At 50.5% G+C, this 22582-nt stretch overlaps 1 protein-coding gene across 1 annotated transcript in view; it reads left to right on the forward strand.

The window, feature by feature from the left end:
* The first annotated feature begins 101 nt into the window (after nucleotides 1-101).
* Nucleotides 102-22582, forward strand: part of CFDP1 (craniofacial development protein 1) — a 63977-nt gene continuing 41496 nt past the window's right edge. Inside the window, exons 1-5 of the mRNA XM_030458018.1 lie at nucleotides 102-233; nucleotides 314-422; nucleotides 947-1178; nucleotides 4323-4450; nucleotides 15109-15213. Coding sequence (XP_030313878.1) covers nucleotides 179-233; nucleotides 314-422; nucleotides 947-1178; nucleotides 4323-4450; nucleotides 15109-15213 — 629 coding nt within the window. The 5' untranslated portion in view covers nucleotides 102-178. The remainder of the gene's footprint in view (nucleotides 234-313; nucleotides 423-946; nucleotides 1179-4322; nucleotides 4451-15108; nucleotides 15214-22582) is intronic.

Below are 22582 nucleotides of genomic sequence, written 5' to 3' on the forward strand. Positions count from 1 at the left end.
CTAGCCCGCTGGCGGCTCTCTCCTCGGTGCTCCTCCTGTGCGCGGCTCCGCGGGGGACACCCCCGCGCCGCTAGGGGGTGCCTGAGAACCGGCGGCGGCGCTCTGGACGGCGGCGGCCGCGCGTGAGGCGGCGGCGGCGGGACCGGGATCGGTATCGGTATCGGTCGGGGCGGGCACAATGTCGGGCTCGGAGGATTACTCCTCAGCTGAGGACGAGGACTACGTGCCCTCAGGTGAGCGGTACCGGGCCGGGGAGGGTCCGGGGGGTCCGGGCCGCGGTGCCGGTCCCGGTGCTCACCGGCTCTGCTTGCAGGTGCGGAGTACAGCGAGGACGACGTGAGCGAGCTGGTGCGGGAGGAGGATGCGGCGGACAGCCCCAGGCCGGCCCGCGGCAGGAGGAGCCCCCGCCGCCCCGCCAGCAGGTAGGGCCGCGGCCCGAACTCCCCCCCCCCAATCCCCGGTTCGGACAGAGGCGGTGGCAGAACCCACCTCGGCCCGGTCCGGTCCGGCCCTGCCGCCGGGCGGGCTGTGCTTCCCCTCCAGACTCCAAGCCCCCGTTACGGGACCCCCCCGGAGCTCCCCGTGACCCTTGGGAGGTTTTTTAGGTAGAAAACGGTTCGGAGCGTCCCGTGTTCGCTGCTGGGTCCAAACTGGTTCCCCCCTGCCCGGCTTCTCCTCCTTTCCTGGTTCCTACAGCACCCCAGAGCCCGGGCTGTGCTCCCAGGCACGGGCACACCCGTCCCTGCCCGCTTCAGGGCACTGCCTGCCTCAGTTTCCCTCTGTTTTCTGTGCAGAATCATCTCTTAGTGCAGCAGCTTCACCCCCCGAGCAGGGAGAGCCTCCCGGGAGAATGGCTTTGCAAGGATGTGAAATAACCACATCACCTCCCAGCTCAGCTCTGCTGCAGCATCTCAGTTGAGTTTTATTTCTTGGCTTCTGCTTCCAGGAAGAGGAAGAAAGGAGGTCTGCTGCTAGAGGAAGAGAAGAAACAGGAAGAAAGTGTTCAGCAGAAGGAAGAGGATGAGGAGGAAGAGGAGGAGGATGTGGAGCAAGTGGAAAGAAACAGGGAAGAAGAAGAAATAAAAAAAAAAGAGGATGCTCTCTGGGCCAGTTTCCTGAGTGATGTGGGACAGAAACCCAAAGCAGCAGCTGCCACCCAAGTGACACCAGCAAAGAAGGTACCAGGGGCCTGGGGGTGTGGGGAGGGCCTGGAGCTGCAGAGAGTGCAGCATTGGGTCCAGCTGCTCCCAGATCCCAGCCAGGGAGAGGCTGGATTCACCCCTGCCCTGTGGCTTTGCTGAGCCTGGATCCCAGCACGGGGCAAACTGGGAGCTCCTGGGTTCCTACCAAGTGGGGAGGGCTCTGGTCTGGCAGTGCTGCTTCTGGAGCTGCCTCCCAGCACCTCAGTGTCCCAAGGAACCTCTTTCCCCCCTTTATTTCTCTTGCTCCCCCCTTTATTTCTCTTGCCCCCCCTTTATTTCTCTTGCCCCCCCTTTATTCCTCTTCCCCCCCTTTATTCCTCTTCCCCCCCCTTTATTCCTCTTGCCCCCCCTTTATTCCTCTTGCCCCCCCCTTTATTTCTCTTGCCCCGCCCTTTATTTCTCTTGCCCCCCCTTTATTTCTCTTGCCCCCCCTTTATTTCTCTTGCCCCCCCCTTTATTTCTCTTGCCCCCCCCTTTATTCCTCTTGCCCCCCTTTATTTCTCTTGCCCCTCCTTTATTCCTCTTCCCCTCCTTTATTCCTCTTGCCCCCCCTTTATTCCTCTTGCCCCCCCTTTATTCCTCTTGCCCCCCCTTTATTCCTCTTCCCCCCCTTTATTCCTCTTGCCCCCCCTTTATTCCTCTTGCCCCCCCTTTATTCCTCTTGCCCCCCCTTTATTCCTCTTGCCCCCCCTTTATTCCTCTTGCCCCTCCTTTATTCCTCTTCCCCTCCTTTATTCCTCTTCCCCCCCTTTATTCCTCTTCCCCCCCTTTATTTCTCTTCCCCCCCTTTATTCCTCTTGCCCCCCTTTATTCCTCTTGCCCCCCTTTATTCCTCTTGCCCCCCTTTATTCCTCTTGCCCCCCTTTATTTCTTTTTCCCCCTCCTTTCTCTTCCCCCCTTCTCCTGGATTCTCCTTGTGGCAAGGAGCAGCAGAGTGGGCACTGCTCCCCACTGGGGTTGTGTCCTTTCCCTGAGTGGGGAAGCAGAAGAGCTGTGGTGCTGTGGGGGGCTGGAACCTGCTGCAGGTTGGGATGGGCAGCTGGCAGAGGAATGAGGGCTGCAGTTGCCTACATGAAGGCTCCTTCTGCCTGCAGAGGTTTCCTGGAGAGAGAAACCTGTGAGGGAGCCAGGCTGGAGGATTTGGTTCTCAAGAACACCACGTGCAGGGATTTGCCTTGCAAAACCTTTGTGTGCTGAAGGGGGCAGAAGGAGAGAAGGCCCCAGAACCTGGGCCTCTTTTGCAGGTTCTCTCCTGGGCAGTGGTGTTTTACCAGCAGATCACTAACACCCAGGGGTCTTTGAAGCTTCCTCCACAGCTTGGAATCATTTCTGGAGAGATGCAGTTCATCTCTTCTCTGTGTGGAGTTCCTCATTTGAGCATCTCTGCAGGGTGTAGTTTGTTGAGAGCAAGAATTTGGGAGTTTTCTTCTGATCATTTAGGAAGTCTGGGGGTTTTTTCTGTGTACACTGAGTGAATGAAGGGGTGGTCAGAGCTGTGCACACTGGTGAGCAGTGGTGCAACTGGAGACCTGTGAGTAGTGGAGCCCCCCAGGCATCAGTGCTGCATCCAGTCCTGTTCAGCATCTTTATCAGTGATGGGACAGAGTCTTCTCAGCAAGTTTGCTGCTGACACAAAGCTGGGAGGAGGGGCTGACCCCCCAGGGGGCTGTGCTGCCATCCAGAGGGATCTGGACAGGCTGGAGAGTTGGGCAGGGAGAAATGGAATGGATTAAAAAAAGAGCAAGTGTAGAGTCTTGCAGCTGGGAGAGAACAACCCCATGGACCTGGATAGGTTGGGGACTGAGCTGCTGGAGAGCAGCAAAGGGGAAAGGGCCCTGGGGGTGCTGGGGGATGGAAGGATGGATGCCCAGGAGCCAACAGTGTGTCCTGGTGGCCAAGAAGGCCAATGGCACCTGGGGGGCATTAGAAGAGGTTCTGCTCCCCCTCTGCTCTGCCCTGGCGAGGCCACATCTGGAATATTGTGTCCAGTTCTGGGCCCCTCAGTTCCAGAAGGAGAGGGAACTGCTGGAGAGAGTCCAGAGCAGAGGCACAGAGCTGCTGAAGGGAGTGGAACATCTCCTGGTGAGGAAAGGCTGAGGGAGCTGGGGCTCTGCAGCTTGGAGAGGAGGAGACTGAGGGGTGAGCTCAGTGATGTTGATAAATATGGAAAGGGTGAGTGCCAGGAGGATGGGGCCAGGCTCTGCTCAGGGATGTCCAGTGACAGGACAAGGGGCAGTGGGGACAAACTGGAGCACAGGAGGTTCCACAGAAATAGAAGGAAAAACTTTTCCACTGTGAGGGTGAGGGAGCCCTGGCCCAGGCTGCCCAGGGGGGTTGTGGAGTCTCAAAGCCCCCCTGGAGGTGTCTGTGTGACTGCTGGAGGTGACCCTGCTCTGGCAGGGGGGTTGGACTCCAGGATCTTTCCAGGTCCCTCCCAACCCCCAATTTTCAGTGATTTCTGTGACTTACAGAATGCTTTGGGTTGGAAGAGACCTTGCAGTTCATCTGGTTCCAAACCCCTTGCAGGGACAGGGACAAGGACAGGGACACCTCCCACCAGCCCAGGCTCCAGACACCCCCTGCCTGTCCTGGAACACTTCCAGGGTGGGGACATTCACAGCAGGTTGATAAAAGTGTTTCCCTCTCCCCCTGAAGAGGTGTTACTGACAAGTAGCTTCATCTCTTTGAAGTTCTCTGTGAAGATCAGCTGTGCTTTTCCTGCTGATGGATTTTCTTCTATATTTTTGAGTACAAATACACCTATTTTTGTATAGCCTATCCTGGCAGGGCATCATTTGGGACACCTGAGTCTTCAGGCTTTTGCTTGGTTGCTGAACCTTAGCAGTGTATTTTTGCTCATTCTTACATTTAATTACAATTTCACTTCTCATTTTGTGTCTGGTTTGAGTCTGGTTTTATCCCTGAGCTCTGGGAGCCTGGAACCAAAGGGAGGAATCTGCTTCAGGTGGCAGTGGTGGTTTTTATTTTTTTTCCTTTCTCTTGGCCATGGATGATTTTTCCCAACCAGCCTAAGCTGCAGTGCTACCTGAGCTCTGCCTTGGCTCCTCTGCCCCAGTAGTTTGGCTCTACAAATGCATTATTTTACTTTCTCCTTCCTAGGTTTCTCAGGCTGGAGAAGAGAAGAGTGGGAACAAACTTCAGGAAAAACCTAAAGAGTCTGAGAAGCCAAAAGACTCAGGAAAAGTGACAATCACCAAGGTGTTTGATTTTGCTGGTGAGGAAGTCAGGTGAGTTGGTGGGTGTGAGGCATCTGCTGTGGGCTTGGTGCAGGCTGGTGGAGCACAGTGCACTCCTCTCCTCTTTCCTTCACTTTTTGGGTTTTTTTAGTTGTTTCCTGACAGACCTCAGGGAACATGGAGCCAAAATTTTCCTGCCTGAGGGCTGCAGAGGATTGGTACAGGCAGACCTCAGTCTTTGTTCAGAATAAGCCTACAAATCAGGCCTCACCCTCTGGGCAGTGAAAAAAGCTTCCCAGTGGCACATCCGTGGCCCTGCAGGGAGGGCAGTCATGCATTTTATTCCTTTATTTCCTTTATTCCTGGTCCAAGGGGGCAGGGCATTTGCTGGCACTCCTGGTGATGTGCACAAAGATCCCCTACAAATACCTGCAGGCAGCAGGAGATGTTTTGTTGAAGGAACTAAGTAGGAGCTGAGTGTTTTTATCTCTGGAACAGCTGCCACAAGGGTGGTGGGGCAGGACAAATCATCCTTTAGGCTGAGTTTGGCTTGTGAGATGCCCCAAAAAAAAGGGGCAGGTGTTTTATATGACCAGAACTGAGGGGACACACCTGAAATCTGAATGTGCTGTGACCTTGGGGTCGTTGCTAAGGTGCAGATTTTTTTCAGCAGGCTGGCAGCCTGGTTTTGTCAGCATCTCACCTCTCTTGCTCGAGGCAGCAGAGGGCAGCAGCTCCCAGCAAGAACACCCACACTGCTCAGCTCTGGAGGAGGAAGCAGCGAGGAGGGGCTTCTGCAGCTCCTGCTTCCCGTGTCAGAGCTGCTGCCTGAGCTGTTTGGGGAATCTTGGGAGAGCCCGGACCCGTAGTAAGGATTTCCCTGTTTCCCTGCACAGGGCAGGCTGCAGACACACCCTTCATTCACTGCTGAGGTGTCAAAGAACTGCACCACTGCCACTCTTCCTGGGGAGTATCCATCATCCCCTTTCCATGAAGGAAAGTCTTTCCACAGAATAAAAATAACAGATAAAAATCTGTTGCAGAATTAGAGACAGAAATTCTGCTTTCTGACACACACCCCTCAGCTGCCAGCTTGCTTGGTCCCTCTTTCCCTATTGCTTTTTGGGTTTTTTTTCCTGATCTAAGCTCCTGCCAGGTGAGAAGAGCTGAAGCTGTAGGATCAGGTTGGGTTCTGCCATATCCTCAGATGGCACACAGCAGAACCACATTCCTTGTGCTCTGGGGTTGCAGGAAAGCAACAAACCTCAAATAAGGAGTCTGGAGGTGTTCATCTGTGTGTTGTTAGGTGAGTGTCATGTCCTGACAGGAACCCAGAGGGGTGTCAGGTAGAGCTGGGGGTTGCTTTGCAGGGAAAGGTGCCTCAGAACATGAGCCTTCCCCTTGTGGAAAGGCCTTCTTGGTGCAATGTTTTGGTGAGCTGTCTGCCTGTTTGCAGTAGCCTTGCCCTGAAGCTTCTTATTTACCTGTCTGTATGAAGAGAAGGCCCAGGTAGTTATGATTTAAGCATAAAATTGCTTGGGTGTTGGCCTGAGTCTGGCATTCTGGACTTTGCATGGCTGTTACAGGCTGACTTCACCAGTGCTGCTCTTCCTTTTACTGGGTGGAGGAGTCAGGGAGGGTTTTTTCTGCCCTTCAGAAAGTAGCAGAGCCTCTGGAAGGTTCCTGAGGTGCTGAGTTTGTGCTCTTGACATCAGTATCTTATCTGTAGTTTCTTAATAGCTGTAAAAGAAGTATCCTAGTGAGGTCAAGGCTTCTTCTTCTGCACTGATTGTTCTTCTGGTATCCTTTGTACTGCTCAGTACTGATTCTTGCTTGGGGACCTGCAGAGGAATTGATACAGATTTCTACCAAATGCTGACCCAAAAGGCAGTAGCTGGAGCCTGGGCAACAGTGAGACTGGAATCCTGCAATAATCCATCCCAAGGCTGCTGTGATTTGTGTTTCCAGCAGTCTTTGTATCAACAGCTCCCAGAAGCAGCCTGGGAGAGTCTGCAGCCAGGTTTGTAGGAGTGTTTGCTGCCACTGCCAGAGTTACAACTTGCTGCTTTCTTAGATAACAGAGAAATCCTATAATGCCTTTTTGCCTCCTTCATTTTTCTGGTGCTCAGAACTGAGGCTTTTGCATTGTTTGCTCCATCTTAGATCTCTAAATGTTGCACTCTCAGCCAGGGGTGGTGTGTAAGGAGTTACCACTGCTTACATCCACTGGTACTTTCCTGTAATGCAGTAGGTGAGGGCCAGAGGGCTCAGGGGTTTTCCTTTCAATAGCAGGAGGTTGCAGGACCCTGAGGTCTGGAAATGCTCTGAATGCCAAGGATTGATTCCCTTGCCTGGGGAAGCAGCTGGCAAAATGTTGTCTGTGAAGGTCAAGACGTTGGTTGTGTGTGTTTGTTTCTGGACTGAAGGAGGTGAAATGAGAGAACTCTCTCTTGCTTTCCTTTCTAAATGGTTGGAGGCTTCTTTGAGTGTTGCTCTTTGGGAGGCTTGGGAAGAATTCAGATCAGTGTTTAAGCAGTGGTGGATTCAAGGCAGGAATTTCAACACTCTGCTCACTCAAGCTCTTTACAGAAGATTATTTAGCCCTGATGTCATGTTGCAGAACACTTTATTTTCTCCTGTAAGATAGATGGTATCACCTCTTGAGTGGCTGGAGCAGTGGAAATCTCCTGAAAGAGATCTCCAGCCACAGGCCCACCCTGTGGTAATGACAAACCTTCCTCTGGGAGCTGTCACCTCCCCTGGAGGTTATTGTTGCACTTAATGTCCATTTTGATGGTGCTTTTATCAGTTGCTAATGTTGAACTTTAGATTCAGAGTATTACAGATCACCACTTACCACATAAAGAATCAACTTCAGTTGGCTTGTAATTGTATAAAATGTGTGATTTAACATTAACTTGTAAACCCAAAGCTGTCGAATCATGGAACTAAACCCAGCCTTCAGCTGGTGGCTCTGCTGAAGCACAGAAAACAGCTGTGGCTGCTTTCTGTCTGCTTTTCATTCCTCCCTGGTGTTAAGTAGATGAGGAGCAGTGGGTGACTGGCACCTCAAGGGCTGTAACTGTGGGCAGTGGGAGCAATTGGCCAAGCCAGTTCAGCATCTGTATGGAAATAAAAGTCATTTTCCCCTGGCAGAGGAGATTTAAGGCCCTTTGGAAGCCTCTGCTTGATGAACCTGCCTCACAGTGCAGGATGTGTGGTTGCACTGACCAGGAATGGCATCCCTGAGGCTGGAGTTTCTTTTGCAGAATGTGACTGCTGGGTGCTTTTTGACCATTCCAGGTCTCACTGGCACTCTTCTGCTTTTTAAAGGGATCTTTTGTCCCTCACTGCTCCTATCTTCACCACAGGGGCCTCAGAGCCTGTCCCAGCATTCTGCTGCTTGCCCCCATTCCCTTGCTTCCAAGCTGCTGCCTCATTCCTGACAACTCCAGGCTCAGAAAAGGGCTTTGGATGTCTGAGATGCTGGCAGAGACTGCTCTGCAGCCCTTGGGCCTGAGGTTTTCCTTGATGAAAAGTGCCACTTGCAAGAAGATTTTTGTATTTTGGGTTTGGTTTTGAGCTCTCACACAAGTGTTTATGGCTTTGTGGGGTTGTATGGAGTTGTGGGGTTGCTGGGATCTTCCTCTCCTTCCTCTCCTTCCTCTCCTTCCTCTCCTTCCTCTCCTTCCTCTCCTTCCTCTCCTTCCTCTCCTTCCTCTCCTTCCTCTCCTTCCTCTCCTTCCTCTCCTTCCTCTCCTTCCTCTCCTTCCTCTCCTTCCTCTCCTTCCTCTCCTTCCTCTCCTTCCTCTCCTTCCTCTCCTTCCTCTCCTTCCTCTCCTTCCTCTCCTTCCTCTCCTTCCTCTCCTTCCTCTCCTTCCTCTCCTTCCTCTCCTTCCTGCAAATCCAGGTTCCCAGGGGCAGGGGGCTCTCAGAGGTGCAGTATCTCCATCTGCTCACCTGGCTTGCTGAGCTCAGAGGTTTGTTCTGTGATTTGAAGTGAATCCTTCTGGATGGGACAAATCAGACCCATGGGATGCCTCAAAGACTGAAGCACAAACTGTATGGCTGAATTTTGGGCCCAGGGGAGGAGTTTTCTCCAAAGAAGCAAGCAGATGCTTGGAGATACTTCAGGGTGGATGGAGCTCCAGTCAGCAGGGAGGTGAAGCTTTGTGCCCTGGCTGTGGGGCAGCTACTCCAGAGAGCCATGTTTGATGTGCTCAACCTATTTTCAGCCCCTGTGGGAGCTCAGTGACTGGAGTGTTCCTTCCCTTTGGATTTAGAGAACCTTTTGTGGAAGCAGCAAGCAAGAAGGAGCCCAAAAGGGGCTTGGTCAGCAACTTGGGTGGAAGCACAGTGTCAGGGTTTAACACTGCCCTGGCAATTAAACTGAGTGACAGCTGCTCTCTATTAATCTCTCTCTCCTCCCTGATAAAGAAAGGAGAGAGAATAAGGGAGAGAGACTGATGGGTTGGAAACTAAACTGCACAGCTTTAATGAAACAGTAATGATAAATAGGAAAAATGACTAAATCTATACAAATATACAGGGAAATTGATCCCAGGTTCCTCCCCCCTCTCCCCCAATAACTCTCCCATCCCCACTGAGGCTGCAGGGCAGCCCTGGGAAAGTCCAGGCTGGAATCCTGGGCTCAGCAGGAGTTGGGAGCTGGAGGCAGGAACACACAGATCCAGGCTGGAATGGATCAGGAGCACAGGCAGAGGAACAGACAGAATCCTCCCAGGATGCTGAAGCAAAGAGGGAGAGGGGAAGAAGGGGAAGCAGGAAGGGGTTTGACCCTCCTGATGCCTCCAATTTCTCCTGAGTCTGAGGTGTATGGGATGGAATCCTCTGTTTGGTCAGTTCTGGCATCTCTCTTGTCTGTTCCTCCCCAAAGGAGGCTGCAGGTGGGACCTCTTTATTCCTTCTGGAGGGCAAACTGTTCCTCAGAGCTGAGCAGTGTCCCTGGCTCTGCACACCAGGCTCTGGCTGTAACTATAACCATGGAGTTATCAGTCCCAGGAGCAGCCACTGCCTGAGAAACTTGCTGTGAATTTCAGCAAGTGCAGCTGCTGACAAGAGACTGAGCTGAAAGCAAAAGGACAAGACAGAAAATCACCTTTATCCTGGCCCAGACCAGGACACACAGTTCATACATTTTCTTTACATCTGATGGAAAATCACTCATTTCCTTCAAGACTTACAAGGTTAGGATGTCAAAACCCCACTTGTTCTGCATTATTGATTTTTAAATACTGGTTCAACTCTGCTTTTTTTCATATGAGTTGATTTGAGATGCATCCTGGGCTCTTGGCTTGCAGCACCAGGCAGGCAGCTCCACCCTGGGCTGGTTCCAGGAGAGCTCTGATCAGATTGGTTTCATTTTAAAAACCAGCCAGGATGCTTCTGTGCAGATAGGCAGCCCACAGAGTATCAGTCACTCCAGCCTGGTCTTGTCTGTGTTGCTTCAGGGAATAAACTCAGTTTCCCAGGGAACAGCTTCTCCTGCCAGGTTTGAAGAACAATATTTGGAGAATGGTTGAGTTGGTTTGTTGGTTTTTTTTTCTGAAGTGGAGAGAACTAATGTTTTACTTTGAAATCAGAAAAGTGATGGGACCTGTTCATTTTGGCTCTGTTTGCTTTTCAGGAGGTAATCCATCATAAAATAACTATATGCCTGTGTGCAGGCAGATGTGGCCTGGGAGCTCAGTTGTGTGAGGACTTGATTATTTCCTAGGAGGTTCTGAACATGCAGCAGCTTCAGATCCTGCAGACTGGAGCACCTGCCCCTTGTGCAGTGCATCTGTGGAAGGCACCCAGGACATGGCAGTACAAAACCCCACCAAAAATAATGTTCAAACAGAATATTCCTCTTGGCTCAGCTGGGATTAGGTTTTTTTTTCATAAACCCCTGCAGATGAGTATTTCTTGCTCCTCAAGTGATCATTCCAGAAGGCTGGAGGACTGCTTAATGAGGCTAGACACAGATGGGGAATATTGAAAAAGAATAAAAAAACCTCATTTCCTCCTCTCCCCCCCCTTGGTCTGTGATTCCCCAGAGCTAACAACATTGATTGTGTGGAAAGTTTTATAATTGCATCAGGTCTAAACTGGGGCAGGTTTCCTGAGTGAGAACTCTGTGTCCTGAGTATGAGGAGGGAAGAGTTGGCCTTTTCCAGAGCTTTCCCTCCCTCTTTCTCTCCCATTCTCAGCAGGAAGGTCAGGCAAGGTATGTGCCACCTTTGTGCCACTGGGATTAAGGTTCTTTACATCTCAGCTCCAAATTCCCTTATACCCCAAACCCAACATGTGCCTTCTCAGCCTGATGTGCATCAGGCATTTTGATTCAGAGAATAATGATGTGTTGAGCCCCTGGGGGTAAATTGGAGGGAGTTTGGGCACTTGGGGTTGCAATTACACAGCAGACTTCTTGGGGTGGCTCTTTCCCAGTTCCCCTGACCCTTCCTCTGTGACCCTGCCTCCATTTCCCCTCCTTGCAAGGAAGGTGGCTCTGCTGATGCTCTCCTCTAAGGGCTTGCAGGGCACCTTGGTGCTCACTGCTGAGCTGGGCACTTTCCTGACACACTGCACCCTTCCCATTCCTTTTGCCACCTCTGTTTCTTGCAACCAGGACTGGATTCAGCTCTGTAGCTGACTACTGGGCTCTGGGTGTTGTGCTGGAGTGGACTGATGAGATGGGTTGGTTCTCCTCATACCCAATAACTGGTAGAAAAAACTGAAATACAAGAGAAAATGCTGCATTAGACTTTGCCACTGAGCCATGAAGGTTTGAGTTTTAAGCCTCTTTTTCAGGTTAGCTGGAGCTGTTTAAATCAGTGATCATTTTAGCCTGTATTCCTCCTCCCTTTTAGCTGCTTATGTGGTTAAGGGAACTGCTGGGAGCAGATCAAACACCTTTTTTTTTTTTTTGCTTAAGTGAGGATGCTGCAGTTCAGTCCTGTGCAACAACTTCTGGGACATGCTGTGGGTTATCCTCGTGTGCTTTGGTGCCCAGCATACAGAACTGGGGCCTTTTCCATGCCCTCAGATTGCAGCAATCCAGCTGGTAGATGGAGAGAGAGAAGGATAACAAGTCCAAGGTGGAAGTAACATCCCCCCAGCTGGGCTGGGGAGGGGTGTGCCTGAATTCTTGGGCATCTCTTTGAGCTTGGATCAGAGGTGATGGGTCCTAAGGAGGAAAGCTGTGAGTATTACAGGCACGTGGTGATCCAGTTTCCTTTTAATAACTTTATAACAGGGCAGACCTTTCTATTCTACAGTTGCACAGCATCTGGGGCTGTAGCATCATCTGTGCTACCAGCATGGTCCAAAACCCAGGAAGAGTTAATAATTTCATGGAAGTTTTATTATGCAGTTTAACAGCTTAGCAGCATAATGAAATCTTCACAGGAAAGTGATGAGAGTGAGTGGTTTTGTGTGTGAATTACAGGGTCTGTGAGTGGGCAAGACACTAGCTACTTGTTTTATTGCTGACAATATACTGATTTTCATGTTTAGGCCTGGGTTACAATGTCTGAATAGCATCCCAGTAAACAGTTAGGCAAATAGTTATTTATCAAGTGTTTAAAAGTGAAAGATCTTATAATTTTCCTTAGTAATGACTGTGATTTCTCCCAGCTGGATTAGTGGCTCCCATTGCTCCCCAGGAAGAAAAAGGAGTGATTTGGTTTTTACATGGGGAGTTATCATCTTCCACAAGAATACATACCAGAGGCTTTTTTTTTTTTTTTTTCTCCTGGAATGGGATCTGGGGAAGGCTGAGATTTGCATAACCTGAATTAATACCTTGTTAAGCCCTTCAATATTCTTTCTTTTGTCAGGCCTGTTGGAGTGGTGCAGGTGTTGCTGCTGGCCTCAGCCCAGCACCAGGCTGCCTCAGAGCTGCTTTTCTTGCAGATTATCAGGCAACCAGGGGGTCTTGTGATGGAATTGCCTCAAAAGGTCACTTTTAATCCCATTTCTGACACATTGCTCTGTCCCCAGCTGGGCAGCTGTGGGAGAACAGGTTGCCCAAAGCTTGGGGGCTCTGTCGCTACAGAGAGCAATTTCAAAAACACTTCAGAGGAGGACAAAGGGGTAAAATAAACGGAACCAAGTGTTGCATTCTGTGCCCAGTGGTACATTCTGTACCACTGCTGCTGCTGCTCTGAGGTGGTAGAGGAAGCAAGTGTCAAGGCTGAAGGACTCCCTTGGCAGCAGCCTCTTTTGTGTCCCTGGGTAGGGAGTGATCTCTTTGCTGCCACCAAAGGGCTGTGCCAGACCCTTCCTATGCATCCCCATGAGGGGCTGCAGCAGGGCCAGGCTGCTTCTTTCTCTCACTTCCAGGGTTTCACCATCTTCCTCCTCAGAGAGCTGTGGCTTGGAGGCCCTGGTCCAACCAGCAGCATGGGAACTCCATCAGACTTCAGGCTGGCAAATCCCAGGAGCCATTCTTCATCTGCATCTGAGCTTTCCTGTACCTCAGGTGGTGGGATGGCCATCATTCTGCTTTGTCTCTGGTTGGTGAGGGCTGAAAGTACTTGTGAGAATAGGACCAAGAAGCCCTGTGTTTAGATCCTGGCTCTGCCACAGGCTTTGGAGACCTCTGTTGCCCATCCTGTACGTCCTGACAGCTCTTCCTCGGGGAACCCAGCAACTGGTGATGGGAGCTGAGCTCAACACAAAAAGCAGAGTGAACAGCAAAGCATCATTCCTGTGGCCTTGGCTTCCTTCCTCTGCCTCCTCTTGGTCCTGCACTCTCTAGACCTGTGCATGGTTTCACAGTTGGGATCTACCCCAGGAGCAGCTCCTGGGGCTGTGTCGAGGCCAATGCAGAAGGTTTGGGTTTTTTTGTGGTTTCTGGGCTATGGCTCTGAACTTCTGCATGCCCAGGGTCTGCTTGATGTTTCTCTGTGTGGTTCACATGCTGCTTGCACGCACAGGATGGACCCTGATGGCATGAGAGTGTTGGGGAGTGACAGGAGCAGGGGCACCATGCTGGAGCCAGTGCTGTGAAGTGTGTGAGATGCTGCCAGGGATGGAGCCACCTCCTTGGACACTGTGGTTGTATTAATCTGAACCTGGCACCTTGAATCTGAGCTCAATCCTGTCAAAGGAAACATGGATGTAGAGTACCCTTTGGTGTGTGACTGGGTGTCCTTACTGAGCGATGTGTTTGGGATGCCCTAAATCGTGGTGATGCTGTAATAAGGCTTTTTTTTTTTCTTCCTGAACTGCTTATCCCCCCCTACCCTTTTCCAATCTGATCTGCAAACGTTTCTGAATATTCATAACATGGGATTTGCCTCTACCCACATGACTGCCACTGGTTTGAAAGGCATGTGACAGTGGAGGGGGGAAGCAGGATTAATCTTCTGCACTGGCAGAACAAGGCTTAGCAGGAGGTGTACAGCTCAGGAGTTTATTCTTGTTTCCAAGCATGCCTTTTCTATTGTATTTGCAGTCTGGGGAGAAGGAGGAAGAACAGTTTTTCTTCTTAACAGTGTCTTCAGATGCTGATTCACTGTTCAGCCAGGGACATGGGTGCACTGGTTGTGTGCAAGTGGAGTTCCAGGCTCAACAAATAACTCCTCAGCACTTCCCTTGCCATTGATCCAGCTGGGTTTGCAGGTCTTCTCCATGTCCATCAGCCAGTTTCTACATGGAAACTGCAGGGTAGGAGTCAAGCAGCCATTAACCTGATTTGTAACCAGGGCAGATCCTTGATGAAGCTCCAGCCTCTCACCTGCTCTCAACCAGGGACAATCCTGCCCAACTCTGGTTGGCAGCAGATGCAGCCAGAAACCCAGACCACAGGAGGGTGGGATGGAGGCCTCTGACTTCTGGGCTGTCTGAGCTGTGGGTCAGGCTCCCTCTGAGCCCAGAGAGCTGCAGAGTCCCACCAAGGCTCACAGCCTTGAGCAGGAGCAAAACTGTGAGCTTGGCAAACCTGGGCAGCCTTGTTAGGAGCTACTGAGAGCATGAGGAGCATGTTGCTGGGGGCAGGTCATTTGTACAAGAATGGGCAACGTAGCTGGGTTAATTCCTGACAATTAATTATTGAGTTGTTTTCTAGAGGTTCTTTCTCATGTTGGAAATCTGTTCCCTGCTGTAGATGCCATATTGATTTCTAATTGTTTTGAAGTTCAATATTTTGCACCCTCGGGGCCTCAAACAAAAATGAACTGAGAAATGAGAGCAAATTTCTGCCTTCTGCCTTGTCAGAGCTTTCTCTCCCACTCCTCACCCCCAGAGCCAATTTCCAGGCTCTGGTTTGGGTTGCAGATCTTGCCAATCCCATTTAAAATGAGTGGCAAAACAGCTGTGGCAGAAGAGCTGCCTCACTGCCCAACAAATGAGGAAATAGCCAGATGAAAAGCCTGGGATTGCCCCCAGTGACCTGAGCAAGAGAGAGTTCAGTAGCTGCAAGTGGGATGGAGCTTTTGGAATGAATAAGCATCCCTGTTTGAAGAAAAAAAAATCCCAATCCCCTCCTCTCCCAGCTCTAATTAGCTCCTGGTTTCCTTTTTCCTGCCATGAGTGCAGAGGGTTTGTCACTGGAATGAAATCCTTACAAGGTGCCAGTTTCCTCAGCTTGGTAGCTGATGGAGGTGATGTAGGGATTCCTGGACCTGTTTTCTTGCTGGGTCTTTGTTTTGGTGGTGTGGAAACCTTACTCTAAGGTTTGTCTCTTTTTTCCCCCCCAACAGAGTGACTAAAGAAGTGGACTCGACCTCAAAAGAAGCTAAAGCTTTTCTGAAGCATCAAGAGAAACAGCAAGCAGCAGCTCCAGCTTCCCTCCCCACAGTCTCTGGGTGAGTACCTGGTTTCTCTGCCTTGGTGTGGACCTTAGTGAGACTCCAGCTGCTCAGAGAGGCTCTGTGGTACTTAAGATAATGAGTTATTTGTTTTCTGGAGGATTTCAGTGGGAGCAAGACCAGGCCTGGAAGGTATGATGATGATGATGATGTGGGGGGGAGGGAAGCAGGGGAAGCAACCCATGAGTCCCAGTGACTCACTTGGTAGGTTCAGGCTTGAATTTCTCAATCCTCCTAAATCATTCATCCTAGTGAGGAAATACTGTTTTGAATGTCTTGAGCAGCCTGATGAAACTGCAGGTAGCCAAGGAACATGCCTGAGATTGCCTGTGCTTCTTTTGAGAGGTGCTTCTCAGGACCATAACAAGCCATGACAGCTGGGTTGTGGCTTCTTAGAAAATCTGGGGAAGCATTTGAATGCGAGATGCTTTTGCCTCTTTGATCTTCTCTAATATCATCTAGATGTGGATTTGTCACTTGCTGTTCAAGGTCCAATACCTAATTCTGGGATTATCCTAATGCTTGTCAAAGAAGCAAAGAGGTCAGGTCCCCTGTGTGTCTGCCATGCCACTCTCTGTGCTCCTTGATGAGCTTGGGAGTGCTCTGCTCTGCTTCTCAGGAGGAGAGGAGGTGCCTCTGTGTTCCAAGTGTAATTTTTTTTTAATCTGTCATTGGTGTTTCCATTTGAAAGCCATAAACTCCTCGATTTGGTCACATAGAAACAACACCCTCCAAATAAACACATTGTCCTTCCCATCTGCTGAAGGGCAATTCCCCAGTGTGAGTTGAGGCTGCCTTTTCTCTGAGATAGGCTGGTATTCAGTTCCTGCAGCTGGATTGTCACTCATTTTTCTAGCTAAGTCTTGCATAGCCTGTAGTTAGATCAGGGTAGTGAAAGCACAGGATTTGTGTGTGTCTGACTCCTGACAGCTGCTGTCCTGCCATGAATGAATGCATAGATGAGCATGTTCTTGTTGCTCTTGTTCATGCTGCACAAGGGTTTGTCCCTGCAGAGCTCGTTAATTGTAACCCAAGTGTTGGATATGGGGTTTTGTGCTGGAAAAAACTTGGCTTGAGTTGGACTGCCCCTGTGCTCAGCCCTGGGGAGGCCACAGCTTGAGTCCTGTGTCCAGTTCTGGGCCCCTCAGCTCAGGAAGGAGCTTGAGGTGCTGGAGCAGGTCCAGAGAAGAGCAAGGAGGCTGTGAAGGGATCCAGCAGAATTGCTGTGAGGAAGGGCTGAGGGAGCTGGGGGTGTTGAGGCTGGAGAAGAGGAGGCTCAGGGGAGACCTCATCACTCTCTCCAACTCCCTGAAAGGAGGTTGGAGCCAGGGGGGGGTTGGGCTCTTTTCCCAGGCAACTCTCAGCAAGACAAGAGGGCAGGGTCTCAAGTTGTGCCAGGGGAGGTTTAGGTTGGAGATGAGAAAGAATTTCTTTCTGGAGAGGGTGATCAGGCATTGGAATGGGCTGCCCAGGGAAGTAGTGGATTCTCCGTGTCTGGAGATCTTTCCAAAGAGCCTGGATGTGGCACTGAGTGCCATGGGCTGGGAACCACGGGGGGAGTGGATCAAGGGTTGGACTTGATGAGCTCTGAGCTCCCTTCCAACCCAACCAGTTCTATGATTCTGTGATTCTTTGTTCAATCCAAGTGGCCACAGGAGTGGTCCCATGTCTTCAAACCTGCCTTCCCAGTTTCCCCAGCAAATGCCCTGCTGCTCTGAGTGCAGGCAGGTTTGGGAGCTCACTGGGAAGGCCCCATGGGCTGCTCACCTTCCTAGGCTGCTGAGATCTGTGTTTCCTCCTGTATCTTACTGGCCCAGGGGTGGAGATGGATGGCCAAGATGTCCTGCCCAGCACAGTCATTACCAAAGTGCTGGAGCTCTGATTGCTCAGGAGAAATAGCCAGAGCCCAGGCTGAGTCAACACTGCAGGTATCTGAAGCAAATATGGAAAAAATAGAGTAAAAATCAGTAGAAGAAATAATGAGTTCAAGGACTCCTTTAACTTTCCTTCGGTGTAATTATTTTGGAAGCATCTTAATTAGGTCATTTTTCAGCTTGCTGGTGCCTGATGTCCAACTGACAGACACTTGCCCAGGATATCAGCTGGCCTGGTTGTGGGGAATGAAGGGGAAAAATACCCTGGGCTTGTGTCTTGTCCTCAGCACCAAACCCTTTGCTTTTGCAGCCTGCTGCAGTGCTACAGCAGCCCAGCAGTGGTTTTGGGGTGTTTTGATCAATGTGTGGAACACTCCAGGGCTGAGCAGGAGACAGTCCAGGGCAGCCTGGCCAGTGTGTGCCCTCTGGTCTGAGACTCCTCCAGGGAGTCTTCTGCCTTGGGATCATTTCTGAGCGTGATCCCTGAGCCCACCAGCAACCATGCTTGACTTTGGGTTTAGGATGTGCTGCCATGGGAAGGCAGCCAAGGTGTTTGCAGGTGAGAAAATCCCCAACAGCTTTGCAGTGTTCTTCAAAGCCAGAGGCCAGTCCCTTCTCTTAAGAAAATTTACAAAGGACAGGTTTTAGATTTGGAGCCAAACCATTGTCCAAACCCTTCACTGGAGCAGAGAGCCACCTCAGAGATGTGCCAGAGCAGCACCTGGGGACTGGCAGAGCCTGGGGTAGCCTGATGGTTCTTTGCTGGTGTCCCTTGGGTACTTAAAACAGAAGTTTTGGGGAAAGGGTGCATTTTTTCCCTTGAGCCTTACAGGAGAGCCCCAGTCTGGATCCATATCACTAGAAAGCAGTGAAAACCATGGAACTTGGGGTCCTGGACATGCCTGTGGACACCCACTGTGCTGTGAGCCATTGTCAGCCCCCAGGAGCTTTGTCAGCTATTTAAAAATGAAAAAAAAAAAGAGCCTTGCTCTGTGTGCAGAGTATTCCAGCAGTTAAGACTGGCTTCTCCATTTGTTTTTTTTCTTTCTTCACCTTTCAAGCTGCTTGCATTATTTCTGGATGCTGCCCCCCTGCCTGTGCATTTATTGAATCTCCCTTCTCTAAACAGACAGAAGTAATCCAGGAAAGCAGCAGCCACAAAACCAAACATCCAGTTCCACATCTCCACGTTAGGAACCCTTGCAGCCTAAGCAGTCCAGGGGAAGGGATGTTTGGGGCTGAAAGTGCATTTCCTGAATGTGTTTAACATCCATACCGGATGTGCTATAAAAAGCCAGATTTGTGCTTGGGAGGGACGTGGGGGTGGCTGGAGGAGAATAACTTAAACACTTAGTTGTAATTAAAGCCAGGAGTACAAAACAACCCACCCAGTTCTCTCAGCAGGCTTTGCTAGAAAGGTCAGGAGCTCTTGGTTCCCAGGGATGTGATAGTTTCCCAGCCTTCTTCCCATTATTCCCACCACGGCCCCTCGTGACACCCAGGGGTCTGTCAGCAGTGGGCAGAGGTTTGCTGGGAGGGTTTGGGGTTGATGCTCTGTTCCAGCTGTGTTTCTGTGATGCTCTTGGGTTGTGTTGGGTTCTCTCTGCCCCTCTCAGATGTAATGGGGGGGGTCCACTGATCCCTTCTAGTTTGCTGTCACAAGAAATGGATATAAAGCTCCTGCCATGCAAGAAAAGCCCTCCACTCACCCCAAGAAGCCTTCTTAGCTGTCTGTGTGTTGTAGGACTTGTTTCCTACCCTTACCACAGCTCCTGGGCTTTTTGGGGCAGCAAGAGTAGCTCCTGGCAGTAAGTGCACGACCTGATGGAGGGGTTGGTCAGCTTTGTGGTCACCCCTGGTGCTCTCAGCTCTGCTTTCGGCCTCCTCCCCAGGACCTCTGAGCAGGATCCATCACCCTCTGCACTAGTAATCCTCTTTTGCAGCACTATTTCATATTCAGAGGATGTTAAAGCAAATTAAATCCTCCATGCAGCTTACTGCAGCGTGCAGGGCTTGAGCCAGGATGGGGGGGTTGAGCTGCAGGCTGGGCAGTACCTGCACAGCTCCCTGCCCTTTGCTGTGAGCACCTGCCCTCTGCCCAGCAGTTCCTGCTTGTCAAAGTGCTTCTGTTGCAGTCCTGAAAATGGGGGGGGGAAAAAAAAAAAAAAAAGTAGTTGGTGGAGCTTCTTTGAGATTGTCCTCAAGGCAGCTGTTTCTGAACAGGAACCAGGAAGAAAAAAGGGAGGTTTTACACTGGCTTTGTTCTTGCCTTTTACTTCTTACCAAACCCATTTGTAATTAAACATGGACTTGCTCACTCAGCCCAGCTGTTGCTTTTCTGTTTGATCCTGCCTGAAATTAGAGTGGTGGATGTGTGACCTCCTAGGCCTTTTCATGCCTTGTAGGCTGGTATAAACACAGGGTAACATTTGCCTTTGAAGCAAGCAGGCAGGCACAGCTCCCACGGAGCTCAGGAGCTGCAGTGTTGGCTGATCCAGGGCTGAGGTTGCTCTGCAAGGCTTTGGACCTTGGTGCAAGACCCAGCAGGAAGAGGCACTTGCAAGAAAGCCCTGACCTAAAGACATACACTTGCCCTGACCAAAGGAAAGAATCCCCAACCTTTTCATCAAGGATGCTTTTTGTCCTCTAGTCTACAGCAGAGTGGTTCACATGGACTGGCTGTTAAATGGTGTGAAAAGCTTCAGGCCTTTGCTTATCATAAAAAGGGTTTTTGTTGGAAGGGACTTAAAGCTCCTCCAGTCCCAACCCCCTGCATGGGCAGGGACACCTCCCACCAGCCCAGGTTGCTCCAAGCCCCATCCAGCCTGGACCTGAACACTGCCAGGGATGGGGCAGCCACAGCTTCCATGGGCAACCTGGGCCAGGGGCTCAGCACCCTCACAGGGAAGAATTTAAATTCTTCCTCTTCCACTTTAAAACCATTACCCCTTGTCCTGTCACCACATGCCTTTCTGGAAAGACCCTCCCCAGCTTTCCTGTAGCCCTTTCCTGGTAATGGAAGGTGCTCTAAGGTCTCCTCAGACCCTTCTCTGGGCTGAACAACCCCAACTCTCTCAGAGTGTCCTCATAGGAGAGGTAAGAAATAGTCATTTACTTGTGCCAGTCTTGGAGTGGAAGGACTCCAGCAGGAAGTCATCTGTCTGTGGTATCTCTCCCACCAGGAGAGTGATGTGCAGGAGGAGGAATGGTAGGAGGCTTTGTGGGGGAGGATGTGGGAAGTGGGAGAACTGGAGCCTGTTTGCCATCCTGGCTCATTCCTGTGATTTCTAAGCTTAACTTCCCCTCAAGCCTGGTTGCTCCTAGGGGCTGCTTTGCACCCAAAGGATTTTTCTTCCAAAAAATGCTTCATGAGTTGGCCAGAGCTAATTGGATCCTTTTTCCTTTTACTTGGGATTTTAAGGAGATACTGGCAAGATGGGCACAGGCTCTCAGCTTCTGTAAACCTCACCTGATCTAAAGTTAATGCTGCCCGACTCGTGTGCCTCCTGGGAGCAGTTTGGCTTCACAGAGATCCCACAGGCTTTTCTTCTTCAGAAATGCAGTCCAACTTCATCTCAGCATCAATTGCAAGCTGTTATTTATCTAAAACTCTTGCCCATTTTTCTTATATGGCCTGAACAAGGATGCAAACAGAGCAGGTAATCCAGACCTTGGGGGGAGCTGGAGATGGGGGAATTTTCAGTAGCCACTGAAGCAGCTGAATAGCTCTTGTTTTGCTGGCAATTTCAGGGCTTCTCAGTTTTCTCCTGCTCTTCCCTTACTGTGCTCCAGAGAGTGCTCTTCTCCCAGATGGAGAGATCCAGCCCTGTGCACCATAGCCAAGTGTCTGAGTGTGAGTAGTACATGACATATTTTTCTGTGCACAACAAGATGAGCCAGGGGCAATATTCACGTGCCCTAGAGCTAGTTTTACTTATTTCCTCCTCATATACTTCACTTGTGAAAGATTAAACGTGGCAGTAGCTGTTCCAAGTGAGTAATTTCTCTTCAGGTCCTAGATCCTTTGTTGGTTTTATTTTTTTGTTTTAATTATTCATTGTTCACGTCTGTCTCCTGCTTTACTGCCTGTCCTCTCCTTGAATCAACACAGTAATGAGGCCGAGTGATTATTTCTTGCCAGCATCTTGGGTTTATTTACTGGGTGGACTGAAATGAATTACCCCAAGGGGATTGGTGTGGAAAGGTGTTTGCATGTGTGGGGAAAGGGAGGTTTGGCATTAGAAAAAAACCCGTGGCTGGCTCAGTATTGAGGAGAAGGCTATCCACCAGCCTTAGTAAAGAAGATGCTGACTGCTGCACACTTGTAAAGGATGCCAGTCTTATTCCCTAAACATCTGCCTTGAAACCAGCATGGTCTGAGGCTTCCAGAATCAGCTCTGCTGCAGCACCTGGGGATACCCAGCTCCAGCTGGCACAGGGGTGGCAGCACCAAAGGCACCAGCCTGGCCTTTGGGGCTCAGCTGAGAGGCAGAGAAGGGCTGGCCAAGGTGTGAGCCAGGGCCACACAGCCATCAGATCTGGTGGGTTGTGGGCCCTTGCCCACTTCTCCAGATAGTTCTTGCTCCTGAGCTGATGTTAAGGCTTTTCCGATAGGGCACGGAGCTCCAAGTGTGGGAAGTTTCATGTCCACTCTCCCAGACTCAAAGCAAAACATGCACTAAACATCCTTCTTCTAAACTAGTCTCTCAGGAGCAATCCTTTCTTGTTCTCAGGCTAAATGAGTCAGTGCCTTCTACCCCAGCCTCTATTTTGCAAGAGAAATGAATGAGATTTTTTAGCTTCATCCTCTGCTTTCCTGCGGCCATCCCGGGGAGCTTGTGGTTGCTTTTCCCTGGGGCAATGGCATCTGATGGGTAAGAAGTTGAGCAGTACTTGGATGGCTCTGTGCCTTGCTTCAGTCCCCTGTCTTGATGTGGCTGAGCTGGATCCCTGGGCTGGACTAACTGGGATCAGCTTTCTTTTTCTAGTCTCATTGGAGGTTCAGCCGAATGGAATCTCAGCAATTTGAGGACTTACACTCTCTAAAACATCTGTCTTATAAAATAAAAACAACCCCCCACCAGTCATGGGTCCTTTGATAATTCCCAATGAAAATTGTGGGGCAGCTTTCCCTTAGGGCAATACAGGTTTTTTGAGGCTTATTTTCCTTTGCTTTCATCTTTCAGATCACGAGCATTTCTTTTTCTCCCTCTGTGGAAACTACGGAGGAAATTAACTGCTAATGGGGAATGAAGCCAGCTGGGTTTTTATTCCAGACCCCTTGCAGGGTGTTGGATGGAAACCCCTGTACCTTCCCAAGTTAGATGGGGTCTGGTTGGAGTCAGAGGTGAGAGGGGCAGCCTTGCTTTTTGGTTAGAGCCTGGGACTGGAGCTGGATGCAAAGAGCTGGTATTCCCAGCTGTGCCATGGCCTGGGGGTGTGTCTACCAAGAAGATTGTTTCCACTCCTGCCTTATTTTGCTCTTTTAGTGC

Source organism: Calypte anna, chromosome 11 (assembly GCF_003957555.1).
Source record: "Calypte anna isolate BGI_N300 chromosome 11, bCalAnn1_v1.p, whole genome shotgun sequence".
NCBI classification, from domain to species: domain Eukaryota; kingdom Metazoa; phylum Chordata; class Aves; order Apodiformes; family Trochilidae; genus Calypte; species Calypte anna.